At 46.0% G+C, this 13817-nt stretch overlaps 1 protein-coding gene across 3 annotated transcripts in view; it reads right to left on the bottom strand.

Annotated features, from left to right (window-relative positions):
- NSUN2 (NOP2/Sun RNA methyltransferase 2) overlaps positions 1 to 13817 on the bottom strand; it is a 922747-nt gene that overhangs the window by 232961 nt on the left and 675969 nt on the right. For all 3 annotated transcript variants that reach the window (XM_033929740.1, XM_033929738.1, XM_033929739.1), the window contains exon 15: positions 4035 to 4170. In XM_033929740.1, coding sequence (XP_033785631.1) covers positions 4035 to 4170 — 136 coding nt within the window. The remainder of the gene's footprint in view (positions 1 to 4034; positions 4171 to 13817) is intronic.

Below are 13817 nucleotides of genomic sequence, written 5' to 3'. Positions count from 1 at the left end.
TTTTCTTTTGCGGAATATAATAACAATTATTAATTGGGAAATTCTCCGAGTTGGGTAATCCCAGTATTTCTTTAAAATATTTCCTTAACAAGATTTCAGGAGATAGTAAATGAGTCACAGGGAAATTAACCAAGCGTAGATTTCTCGCTCTATGCATGTTTTCCAACATTTCTATTTTAGAATGTAACACCGTAGAGTACTTAACCGCAGATATTGAGACAGCTTGCAATGTATTACTTTGAAATTCAACCACAGTTAATCTTTTATCCAAAATACAGTGGTACCTTGGTTTAAGAGCATAATTCGTTCCAGAAGCATGCTCTTAAACCAAAACACTCGTATTTCAAAGCAACTTTCCCCATATAAGATAATGGAAACTTGAACAATTCGTTCCACGTTCCACCAACCCCCCCCCCCCCCCCCCGAGGCTACCAGCGCTGCTCCATCACCCCCTCCCCCCGCTCTAATCGGCATCGCACCCCCCCGAACCGGCATCGCAACCCTCCCCCCCACAAACACCCCCCCCGCGAACCGCAAAACACCCCTGTGCTGAAAGCGGCATCCGCCCGCCCTTCCTCCCAAGCACGGTCCTTATCCCTTCTGCTCATTGTAAGGGTGAATGCGAGCTCCCGCCTCTTGCCTGGGCTGGGCCTTGAGCATCTGCGCATGCTCAAGGCCTTCTGGCTCTCGTTCTCTCGGAGATCTCGTTCTCTCCGAGAGAATGAGAGCCAGAAGGCCTTGAGCATGCGCAGATGCTCAAGGCCCAGCCCAGGCAAGAGGCAGGAGCTCACATTCACCCTTACAACGAGCAGAAGGGGTAAGGACCGTGCTTGGGAGGAAGGGCGGGCGGATGCCACTTTCAGCACAGGGGTGCTTTGCGGTTCTCTTGGGGGGGGGCGTTTGCGGGGGGGGTGCGATGCCGGTTAGAGCGGGTGGGAGGTGCTCGTACACCAGAACATGCTCGGTTTGCGAGGCAAAAGTTTGCTGAGTGTTTTGCTCGTCTTGCAAAACACTCGCAAACCGGGTTACTCGCAAACCGAGGTTCCACTGTACTTAAATTGGAATCCACATTCTCAAACTTTTGAGATACAGAATGTGAATAACCCACAGATTGTTTCACTGACTCTCTGAGAAACCCTTCAACTCTAGAAATACCTAGCCATACATCCTCAAGGGTAATATCTTGTTTTTCCACTGCTAATGGTTGATCTTCTACTACACCTGAAAATTCAAGTGGTTTAGGTATTTTGGAAAAATCTAGTTTACTTATCTGAGTGGAAGATCCCACTAATTCAGTGGATGTAGCGGGTATAATATTCCCGCTAATACACGATATTGGATGAAGGGGGGGGTCCTTTCGAGGGGACTCATCGAAGCTCCTGATATGGGAGAGTTCATGTCCAGTAGGGGTCGCGAAGTAATTTCTGTAGAAGTTATCAAATGTCTGTCCATAAGTCCCAGAACAGCAGGTGTTGAGCTTTTAGGCTTAATTTTTCTTTTGCCCATGATAAGAGAAAAAGTTAAGAACCAATATTCCGTCTCCCCAGCTCCTCGTTGCTCCAAGGGGCTCCCTAGGGGCATGACCTGCCCCTTAGAGCACGCCCCTTCGGCCACGCCCTGCGGCCGCAACCACGGCAGCGTTTCAGATTTTAAAGGCAAATCCACGAGCAGGGAAGACGGACCCGATGACATCAGGGGTCCGTCTACCTCAATGCCTGCCCGATTCTCCTCGAGACCAAACACTGCTGCAGGAGCACAGGGCAGCGTTGTAAGTCTCCTCTGAGTGTCCCAACAGGAATATGAATGTACTCCCCAGCACCAGTATCTGTCTTATCATTCCCTCTATAATTCCCCCACTAGACTGTAAGCTCTTTTTGAGCAGGGACTGTCTCTTCTATGTTTTGATGTACAGCTCGACATATGTCTAGTAACACTATAGAAATGATTAGTAGTAGTACATGATATTGTTCAGCAGAAACAGTGAGCACATTAACTTTGGTTAAGGGTACGTATTGCACTAATGTTTAGCACAGGAGTATCCAACCTCATTCTTGAGAGCCTCAATCTAGTGCAGTGGTCTCAAACTCAAACCCTTTGCAGGGCCACAGTTTGGGAATTGTAGGTATTTGGAGGGCCTCAGAAAAAATAGTTAAATGTCTTATTAAAGAAATGACAATTTTGCATGAGGTAAAACGCTTTATAGTTTACAAATACAGTGGTACCTCGGTTTACGAGTGCACCGGTTTGCGAGTGTTTTGCAAGACGAGCAAAACATTTGCAAACTTGGTGCCTCGTAAACCGAGCGCGCCTCGATTTGCATGCGCCCCCCCTGCGAACCGGCACCCTCCCCCCCGCAATCCGGCATCCCCCCACAGCCATCGGGCACCCCCCCGCAGCCATCGGGCACCCCCCCCGCCGTGACCTGAGGTCCCCCCCAATCCACCCGAACCCTCTTCTTATTTTGATGTAGCCTCCGCACCGGCACCAGCATGTCCTGTGCTGAGCTGGTGCCCAAAAATCTGCTTCCGGTGCTGGGCCTTGAGCATGTGCGCATGCTCAAGGCCTGAGAGTTCACGTCGAACGTGAACTCACATCCAACGTGAACTCTCAGGCCTTGAGCATGCGCACATGCTCAAGGCCCAGCACCGGAGGCAGATGTTTGGGCACCAGCTCAGCACAGGACATGCTGGTGCCGGTACGGAGGCTACATCAAAGTAAGAAGAGGGTTCGGGTGGGTTGGAGGGACCTCAGGTCGCGGCGGGGGGTGCCCGATGGCTGCGGGGGGGTGCCAGTTCACGGGGGGGGAGGGGATGCCGATTCTCGTGGGGGGGGGGGAGCAGCGCTGCTGGCCTTGGGGAGGGGGGGGGAAGGGTGGGAACCTATCAAAGCGACTTTCCATTATTTCCTATGGGGAAACTCGCTTTGATAAACGAGCATTTTGGATTACGAGCATGCTCCTGGAACGGATTATGCTCGTAATCCAAGGTACCACTGTATTTCCTTTTGGCCAAGTCTTAATAATAATATTGTAATTTATAGCTAAAGAGACATATGATCAAGAAACTGTTTTATTTTACTTTTGTGATTATGTTAAACATACCGAGGGCCTCAAAATAGTTCCTGGCGGGCCGTGAGTTTGAGACCACTGATCTAGTGGGTTTTCAGGATTTCCCCAAAGAATATGCATGAGATTATTGGCATGCACTGCCTCCACTTTATGCAAATACAGTAGATCACATGCATATTCATTGTGGAAATCCTAAGCGCCAAGGTTGATCACCGTTAGTTTAGTTCATCTACTGAATCACCTGCACACCATTGCTACAGTGGGACTCACCTTGATGCTGCCACTTCATATTGCACTGGCCACAATGCACAGTGCTAGGGAACTTGTCACCCCCACACTTCCCAGGTCTGAAATAGTGGCTTGTGTTGCACTTATTTGCTTTCCTTTTTTAGTACAACTCCTTTATTTATTTCTTCACCCAGACTGTCCCTGCTCACCCCTAGCCAAACTGAGGAGAGAATAGGGGAATGGAATTATGGAGTGCGGAGGAAGGGGGAAGTTGAGGGATTAAGGTACCACTCCTGGAACCAAACAATGCTGATCAGAGACCAGATCTACATGGAAGATCCAATTCTTGGCCCTGCACTAAAGTGTAGCTCAACAAAAACCTTTAAACTAACACTAGAGATCCAATCAACTACCCTACCAAAGCCATACACCAGATAGCTGCACTGGCACTTACCACCTGCTAGAGACAGAAATACTGGTTTAGTCAGGCTTCACAGGTTCTTATATGTGGTGATATCAGAAAATCTGTGGTTATTGGTCTACATATGCATGTGGAGAAGCATAAGACAGGCATCTGGACAATAAAGGTCTCTTGTGTGCAGCAGCCTTTTTCATCATTTGTTCAAGCGTCATTATACTCATTGCATACGTTTGAGACCCACACATTGATCCTGTGGTGTCATGTTTTGGGACTCAAAAAAGAAAATAATTTTCAGAAAATAAACCATAATCATTCTACCTTCATTTTTTCGCTATTGTTCAGCAGCACATTTCTAAGCTCCTTAGAGACCATGTACAACTGCCTCTTCTTCCCTTCTTGTGTCCGAGTCAATAAATTCATCTTGGGGAAAGAAGGATCTAGTGCATAAAATTCCCTGCAAAAAACAATGGTCAGCTGTTAACTTATCTAAGTGCTACACAGATCTCAAAACCCAAATATTACCTTTTCATAATTTAAGAACTAGGATTACTCCAATCTGACTAAAGCAAGAGATCTATGCACAGGTTTTGATTTTCCCACCTCAGCTCTCAGAATCAAAGCCAGTGTAGCCTTTATCCAGGAATTTACTCTACAATCCCGCACAAGGGCTTGAGTACAAAGGGTATAGATACTGCTGCTCAAGGATGAAATGCTTTCACTAAAATGAGTTTTATAAAAACCATTTAAAGATAAGGAGATTATGAACTTACCCTGGTAAGTAGGTGAAACATTCTAGACAGTAAAGTTATTTCCCTTTAGCCACATGCTGCAGAAGGACTCTACTCTGGATTTTTCACTCTCTAGCTCCACCTTCAGTCAGTACCCATATTATTATTTTTTTAATTCTTTATTAATTTTCAAAACTACAATAGTGCATGCAACCAATGCAACTCACAGTAATACAATAAAAGCACATTCATCTTTCTCATGTTCGTAATCATCCTTTCCCCCCAACCCATCCACCCAAACAATTATCATTCCATATAACACTAACATATATTATCATAAATATCCTATCTATTCTGAATAGTGAGTGATATCTTCACACCCATCCCAATTATAAATATTCAAAAATCAATTTATGACATAAAGAATCCCTCTCCCCCCCCCCTGCCCTGGATATGTACCATAGTAAAGAACAAACTGATTTACAGTCAACAAACAATTGCAATGAGTTTATTAATATTTTGATATACCAACCATCACAAGTATCTGGTCGGTTTACAATGATAAAAAGTAAAAATAATTATTTAAAATATTAAAAGTATGTATAACAAAACTAAAATAAAATAGGGGGATTGAGATCAAAACAGAGACTTGATTACAATGGGTATGGAGCAGAAGGAAAGAAAGGGAAAGTTTTTTAAAATACATTGTATAAATAAAAATAAAAGGGAGGGAGGAAGGGAAGGATAAAACAAAAGGAAAAAATGGGGTATCCCTTCCTGAAAGTGTTTTTATTTTCCCATTTTTATTTGGGAACTCAGTTGGAATTTTGATAAGTGTCTTTAAAGAGGAATGTCTTAAGGAGTGTTTTAAACTTGTTTAGGGAATTTTCAGAGCGAAGGTTCGATGGCTTTGCATTCCAGAGAGAGGGCGTGACAATAGAGAAAATTGGGTTTCTAGTATAATATAAATCCTTAATTGAAGGGACTGTTGATAAATTCTGATTAGTGGACCTGAGGGCCCTGGAAGGGATATGTGGGATGAGATATTTATCTAGGAAGACAGGCAGAGGAGAAATCTTGATCTTAATCTTGATAGAGCGATGGTCAGACCACACTTGGAATACTGTGTCCAGCATTGGTCTCCATACCTAAAGAAGGATATCATACTGCTAGAGAGGGTGCAGAGACGAGCAATAAAGCTGGTGAAAGGTATAGAGAACCTGGATTACGAGGAAAGACTTAAGAGACTGGGGTTGTTCTCCCTTGAGAAAAGGAGACTACGAGGGGATATGATCGAGACATTCAAAATACTGAAAAGAATCGACAAAATAGAGCAGGAAAAAACGTTATTTACAATGTCCAATGTGGCACGGACAAGAGGACATGGGCTGAAGCTAAGGGGGGACAAGTTCAAGACAAATATCAGGAAGTTCTGCTTTACGCAACGAGTGGTGGAAACCTGGAATGCTCTCCCAGAAGAGGTAATTGTGGAATCCACCATTCTAGGATTTAAGGGTAAGTTAGATGTACATCTCCTTATGAGTGGCATGAAGTGACATGGGTAGGGGTAGGCTAGATGCACTTCTCTTTACGAGAAGCTTGGAGCGATATGGGGACCAAAACTATGCCAGGGTACACCTGGCGGGGCCTCCGCGTGTGCGGATCGCCGGACTTGATGGACCTAGGGTCTGTTCCGGAGATGGCGCTTCTTATGTTCTTATGTAGAGCCACCCAATACTTGTGAAGTAGAGGTACTTGTAGCATAAGGCTCAAACAAATTGTTCTGCTCAAACAGGAACCAAACAGTACTATTAACCATCAACATAGGCTGCAAAGGAGTTCAGAAATTACTCCCCAATAAATGTAAACGTATATATAAATTCTTCCCAGACTCCCAAGGGCTGACAGGCATCCAAGAATCAGCTTGTAGAAGCATAAACTGAATGAAAACTGTAATCAGGCGCAGTAAAAACAGGATGGGAGTCTAGAATGTCTCACCTATCTACTGGAAAAGAGCTTACCAGGGCAAGTACATAATCCCCATTTCCAGTGCAATAAATGAGACATTCTAGACCACTGTTCTTCAACCGCTGGTCTTTGGACCGGTGCCGGTCCTCAGGAAATTTCTGCTGGTCTGCGCAGGGCCGGCGAGATTGATTAACTTCAGTTTCCTGCCGGTCTGCGCAGGGCCGGTGAGATTGATGAGATATCATTTCCAGCTGGTCCGCGCAGGGCCAGAGAGATCATGGGGAGCCTCCGACAGTGGCTTTCTCCCTTCTCAGCAGCTCTCCTTACTTACCAGTGCAGCGATTCAGGAAGGCAGCCTTCGGGCTTTTGCTGATTCGCAGCCATGTCTGATGATGCAACTTCCTCTTTCCTCAGTGGTGGCACAACCCATCAAAGAACCTGAGGCTGCCTTTCTGAATCACTGCGCTGGCAAGTAAGGATAGCTGCTGGGAGGGGAGAAAGCCACTGTTGGAGGCTGGGAAACTGCTGGGCAAGGGAAAAAAGGGACAGCTGCTACTGGACCTGGAGAGAAGGATAAGGAGAGATACTGCTGGGAGGGGAGGAGGGAAAGGAGTCTGGAAAGCTGCTGGGCAAGGGAAAAAAAAAGGATCTGGGTGGAAGGATAAGGAGAGATACTGCTGGGAGGGGAGGAGGGAAAGGAGTCTGAGAAGCTGCTGGACAAGGGAAAAAAAGGACAGCTGCTACTGGATCTGGAGGAAAGGAGAAGGAGAGATGCTGCTGGGAGGGGAGGAGAGAAAGGGAAGGGAAGAGAGTTACTGCTGGACAGGGGGAGGTTAGAAGGGAGAAGGAAAAAAGGAAGGAAACAGCTGGCAGGGAGATTAGAGGAGGGGAAGGGGAGAGACAGGCATGAGAAAGTAGAGATTGATGATGGGAAAGGTCATCAGAGAAATAAGCAGAAGGACAACGATGCTAGATCTGGTGTAGGAGAGATAAAAATGAAGAAAGCAGTGAAGCTGGAATGAATGATGTAAAAAGGAGAGAGGAGAGGCACAGGCTAGATGGAAAGGGGAGAGGGACATAGAAAGAAGTCAGATACATATGGAAGGGGGAGAGGGCAGACAGTGAATGGAACGGGCAGATGCTGGATTAAAGAGACAGGGCAGACGCTGGAAGGAAAAGAGTGAAAAGAAGATGAAAGCAGAAATAAGAGACAACAAAAGGTAGAAAAAAATCATTTTATTTTTATTTTGTCATTAGAATATATCAGATTTGAAATATGTATCCTGCTAGAGACATAACTGGGGACTGCAAAGCCCAGGCAGTTCTTCTTTAGCTTCCAGCTGGCTTAGAGCTCTCTCTGACCAGGGGGCACTCACCTAACACAATTCCTGTCATGTGTGACTTCAGTATACTGTTAGCATGATATTTCTGTGTAGCATTCTGTAATAATTTGGCTAGTTTAGTTTTCTTGATAGTAAAGGGGTTATATGTGAAGGGGAGGGGAGACAGGGGTTTTGTTGGTCCTTGCTCTGTATATATGTATTTATAAAATGACAATTGTACAGAATATTGTTTCTTTTTATACTGTTATAAAATACGTTCAATATAAAATCATAACTGTGGCTTGTGCAGATGGGATCAGATGGTTTGTGGGAACCGAGTTTGCGGAGACGGGATGGAAATGGTTTTTTTAAAATTTCAGTCTTAGTAGTTTGCTTGTCCACAAAATAATTATTTTATTTCTGCCGGTCCATGGGTGTAAAAAGGTTGAAGAACACTGTTCTAGACAGTAAGGATGTATAAAGGCAGTCCCCACAAAAGCATGAGCGGGCTTGCTGTGCCAACCTGTAAGACCGAGGACCCAAAGGCTTGCCGCCACATCCACTCTGTAGAACTTGGCAGCTCTAGCTGAGGCCCACGAAGAAGCCAAATTTCTGGTAGAATGCGCCTTTACGGAAACAGGAGACTGTTTCCCAGCAAGAATGTAAGCTGATGACTGGAAATTGTGGCCTTGGAAGCCCTACTTAACTGAATGAGTCAGTACAAACAAATGGTCAGAGAGATGAAACTTCGTGATTTGCAAATAATGCAGAAGAACTCTGCGCACATCCAGTGTCTTTAGCAGGCGGTCCTGAGACTTGGAACCTGTTGGTTGAAAGGCAGGCAAACACAGTGGGGGGTCCCTGCAAGACAAAGCCTACAGTTCTGATACATGACGTGCCGATGTAATGGTGACCAGAAAAACGGTCTTGAATGTCAAGTCCAAGAAGATCACAGAACCAGAGAGGAATTGTCCCAATCAGAATGGGCGCACAAAAAAAGTATCCATCAACTCATCTGATAAATTCAAATGCCTTTATTCATCCAAAGTCTCATAAATTCATGCAATGACTCAATGACCCGACATGCACATGTTTCGGCCTAACCGGCCTGCCTCAGAAGTCTTGTGAGTCTTCGACAGATATATCAAAAGAATCGTATAGTATATAGAGATACACGCACTCTCTAAATGTGGCTGCTAAGCTTTCTCAGTGGCTTCTATCTCGCCAAGCTCTGCCTGGGCTGGTTGCCAGGAGGTGGCCTGTGGCTTCCTGATTCTCTGGGCTTGCAATTTGTGGCTTAAAACCTGCTGAATGGCTCTGGCTTGCTGGGTCTGGAGCAGGTGTGTACTCACTCCATGGTGCGACCTCACCTTGAGTATTGTATGCAGTGTTCTCCCCAGCGCTTTTCAGCCGGGCACTCCGCCCAGCAAATTTAGATGCCCGCCCAGCTGTCATCTGCCGAATCCTGCTGCCGCCACTGCTTAACACGCTGCCTGAAGAGCCGCCGAAAGACTCCTGCTGGACTTTAAACAAAACCAAACCCAGCAAGCGACTCGAACCCGGCTTCCCTCCGAAACCGGAAGTTACGTCGGGGGGGGGGGGGGTAGGGAAGAGAAACTAGCACGGACCATTAGAGCCCCAGAGCATGCAGGAGATAGGCCAGCCACGGAGGGAAGCTTACTTGCTCTTGCTTACTTCAGGCCTTTCTCGCTGCCGGGCCCTGCCTACTTTCTGTTTCCGCGAAGGCAGGACCCGGCAACAAGAAAGGCCTGAAGTAAGCAAGAGCAGCAAGTTGTAAGCTTCCCTCTGTCGCTGACCTTTGGGAGATAGGTCAGCGACGAAGGGAAACTTGCAACTTGCCTTTGTAGCGAATCTGCCAGGTGTGTGAGACCGGGGGGGGGGGGGGGGGGGGTGAATGGGAGGAGAAATGCTGCTGTACCCAATTAGAGGGGGAGGGAGAAGAGAAATGCTGGTGCTTCTGCTGTACCCAATTGGGGGGGGGGGGGTTAAAAGAAATGCTGATGATGCTGCTGTACCCAATAGGGGGAGGGGGAAGAGAAATGCTGCTTATGCTGTACCCAATTGGGGGGGAAGAGAAATGCTGATGATACTGCTGTACCCAATGGGGGGAGGGGGAAGAGAAATGCTGCTGCACCCAATTGGGGAGAGAGAGGGAAGGAGGGAGAAGGAAGATCAGGAAAAGGAGGAAAGAGATGCAAAGAACATGGGAGGGAGGGAAAGGAGATACCATACCATGGAGTGGAAGAGAGAGATGTCAGGGCATATGGGTGGGGGGGAGGGAAGCAGGGCCGGATTAAAGGATAGGCACAGGCCTAGGACCCGAAATGGCCAAAGAGGGCCCGCCAGTGCTGTGCTTTGGGGCCTCACCCTTGCTGGATTCGCTGGCAGCAGCAGCCTCATCATCATCCTGGGCACCCCCCCCAACCCGATCCGACCCTTCTATCTCTCCCTCCTTCCCTCATCAGTGACGTGCCAGAGGGAATCACGTTAGGAGAAAGCCCTGAAGCAGCCTGCTTAGAGTAGAGCAGTGCTATTTAGAGTCTCATGATGGGAGGGAGGGAGAGATAGGAGGGTCGTGGGGGGGAGAGTAGCAGTCTGCCACGGGTGCTCGGCCTGGCGTCATGAACTTCTTCGGCTAGCAACAGCATTTACAATTCACTGCTGTTGCCAGCTTCAGGCCTTCCTCTCTGCCGGGTCCTGCCTACTTCTGTTTCCATGAAGGCAGGACCCGACAGAGAAGAAGGCCCGAAGCTGGCAACAGCAGCGAATTGTGAATGCTGCTGCCTGAAGAAGTTCATGACGCCAGGCCTTGGGTGACAGAAGGAGGAAAGGGAGCAGAGGGAGAGAGACTTGCTACACCCAACCGGAGGGAGAAAGAAGATGAGGGAGGGAATGAAACGAGATGCCAGGGATTGGAGGGAAGGAGGAAAGTATGCCAGACCAAGGGAAAAGGAAGGGGGAAAGGGTTAGGGTGGAGAAGTCAGAGCATGGAGGGGGAGGGAGAGATGGAAGAAAAGGAAAGGAGTGAGATACCAGAGAATCAGGGAAGGGAAGATACCAGACTGTGGGGTGCGAAGGAAACAAAGGAGAAGAGAGAGATGCAAGAGCATAGGGGACGGGGTGGTGACAGAGAGAGAAAAATGGAGAGGTGGCAGAACTGAAATCAATCATGTACAAAGGAGAAGAGAAGGGGCACAGGATAGACAGTTTATTGAAGGAGCATAAAAAGAGGGAAGATGCCATATGGAACAGGGAGAGGGCAGACAGTGGATGGAAGGGGCTGATGCTGTATGGAAGAAAGCAGACAGATGCTGGCTAGAAAGAAGAGTGAAGACAAGATGATTAAAGCAGAAACGACAAAAGGTAGAAAAAATTTTTTTGTTGCTTTACGTAGAATCAAGTAGTATTGTATCTATTGATTAAAGTTTATAAATAGGAAATGGAAATAAGGTAGTTTTTTGGGAACTAAACCCCTTTCCTCAGGTCAGGACAGGATACCATAACAGCAGGGGTGCCCAAATGGTCGAGTGCGATCGACCAGTAGATCGCAAAGGCAATGTGAGTCGATCGCGTTGCCTTGGCAATCTTTTTCTTCCTGCCTCCCTGAGCCAGGCCAGGCGCGTACAAGCGCTGGACTCACAAGACTTCACCTCCGACGTCAATTCTGACGTCAGAGAGGAAGTTCTTGGCCAGCCAATCGCCTCTTGGCTGGCCTGGAACTTCCTCTCCGACGTAAGAATTGACATCAGAGATGAAGTCTTGTGAGTCCGGCGCTTGTCCTGGCCTGACTCGTGGAAGCAGGGAGAAATCAGCATGGTGGCTTAGGGGGTAGGGAAAGAATCGGGGAAGTGGAGAAATTGGCACGATGGCTTGGGGGGGCAGGGGGAGAGAGAAAGAAAGAGAGACAGAAAGAAAAGGGGAGGGGCAGAAAGAAAAAAATATTGGATTTATAGTCAGAAGAAGGAAGTGCAGAGACTCATGAAATCACCAGACAAAAAGGTAGGAAAAATGATTTTATTTTCAGTTTAGTGATCAAAATGTGTCTGTTTTGAGAATTTATATCTGCTGTCTATATTTTGCACTATGGCCCCTTTTATTAAACCGCAATAGCGGTTTTTAGCGCAGGGAGCCTATGAGCATCGAGAGCAGCGCAGGGCATTCAGTGCATCTCCCTGCTCTAAAAACTGCTATTGCGATTTAGTAAAAAGGGAGGGGGTATATTTGTCTATTTTTGTATAGTTGTTCCTGAGGTGACATTGCATAGAATCGTCTGCCTTGACCTCTTTGAAAACCCGAGGAATATAAATGATAATTAACATTTTCTCTGCGTACAGTGTGCTTTGTGTTTTTTTTTTAAATTTTATTGTTGGTAGATCATTTTGACTTGGTCATTTTAAAAGTAGCTCACAAGCCCAAAAAGTGTGGGCACCCTTGCTGTAGAGTCATTTCTTGTATGACTGGATGAGCTATATTTATCTTTTTTTTCAGTTGTTTAAATTCATGCAGAAATAAATGGCTAGATTGAATCTAATGACTTCATTAACGCCTTTCCCTTTTTTTAACCTCTATACCATTTGAAAGAGGGCAAATACTTCTTAAATTTAGTAAAAATATTCTGGCATAAGTGTCAAACCTTAAAAAAGGAAGTCATATTGAGCATTGGAAAATAATAATAATAATTAATTAATAAAAATAGTACACATTTAGGGCTCCTTTTACTAAGTTACGATAGTGGTTTTAGCGTGCGCTTAGTGCGCGGAGGAACTGCCACGCGTGCTAGATGCTAATGCAAGCATTGAGCTGGCATTAGTTTTCTCATGCAGCGCAGGGGTTTGCACGCGCTAAAAATGCTAGTAAAAGAGCGGGTTAATTTTTCCCCACCACCAAATTTCCCCATCCCGCCCAACCCGGCTACTTTTTCATACTACCCAGCTGGAAAAAATTTCTGGGGAGAACACTGGTATGCAATTCTCATTGGCTATATCTCAAAAGAGATATAGTGGAATTAGAAGGGTTCAAAGAAGAGTAATTAAAGGGATGGAACACCTCTCATATAAGGAAAGGCTTAAGAGGTTAGGGCTCTTCATCTTGGAAAACAGATGGCTGAGGAGGGATATAAGTGGTGTAGTACGGGTAAATATGAAGGAATTGTTTATTCTTTCAAAAAATACTAGGAGACACTCAATGAAGTTACATGGTAAAACTTTTAAAACAAACAAGAGGACACATTTATCACTCAACAAATAGTTTGTGAACACTTTACCAGGAGGTTGTGGCAACAGCAGTTAGTATATCTAAGTTTAAAAAAATGGTTTGGACAAGTTCTAGAGGAAATATCCATTATCTACTGAGATAGAAATGGAGAAAGCCTAATGCCATGGTCAATGGGTGTGGTAGTGGACAGCAGAGGGAGGGACAGCAGCATGTCAATGGTCATTGAAGGGGGGGTTAGGGTTAAGGGAGGACACTAGTGCCATTCATGGGGGTGTGGTGGAGAACAGAAGTGTCGGTCATCTTGGGGGTGGGATGAGACAGCAGTACAGCGATGGTCATGGTGGTGGGGAAAATAGTACAGATGGTCAATGGGAAGGATCTGATGCTACTAGTGCTGGTCATTGGAGGAAGGGGGGAAGGATAGAAGTGTCAGTCTTGGAAGAAAGAAAAGACAGCAGAATCTGTCATTGGGAGAGAAGAGGAAAATTCTGGCAATGTGTTACAGAGCTTAACTAGTATTTCTCTCTAACTTCATTCAGTGTCATTCAGTCTGTAATTTTTGATGGAATGAAAAATCAAGCCACTTGTACCCATTCTACTCCACTTATGATTTTGTAGACTTCAATCATATCAACCCTCAGTCTTCTCTTTTCCAAGCTGAAAATCCCTAACCTTTTTAGTCTCTCTTCATACGAGAGGAGTTCTATCCCCTTTATCATCTTGGTCTCTCTTCTTTGAACCCTTTTCTAGTGCTGCTATATCTTTCTTGAGATAAGGAGACCAGAATTGAACGCAATAGTCCAGATGAGTTTGAACCATGGATCAACACAGAGGCATTATAACATTCT

This window comes from Geotrypetes seraphini, chromosome 2 (genome assembly GCF_902459505.1).
Source record: "Geotrypetes seraphini chromosome 2, aGeoSer1.1, whole genome shotgun sequence".
Classification (NCBI taxonomy): domain Eukaryota; kingdom Metazoa; phylum Chordata; class Amphibia; order Gymnophiona; family Dermophiidae; genus Geotrypetes; species Geotrypetes seraphini.
Note: the sequence above shows the minus strand (reverse complement) of the source record. Positions and strands in the feature narration are given on the sequence as shown.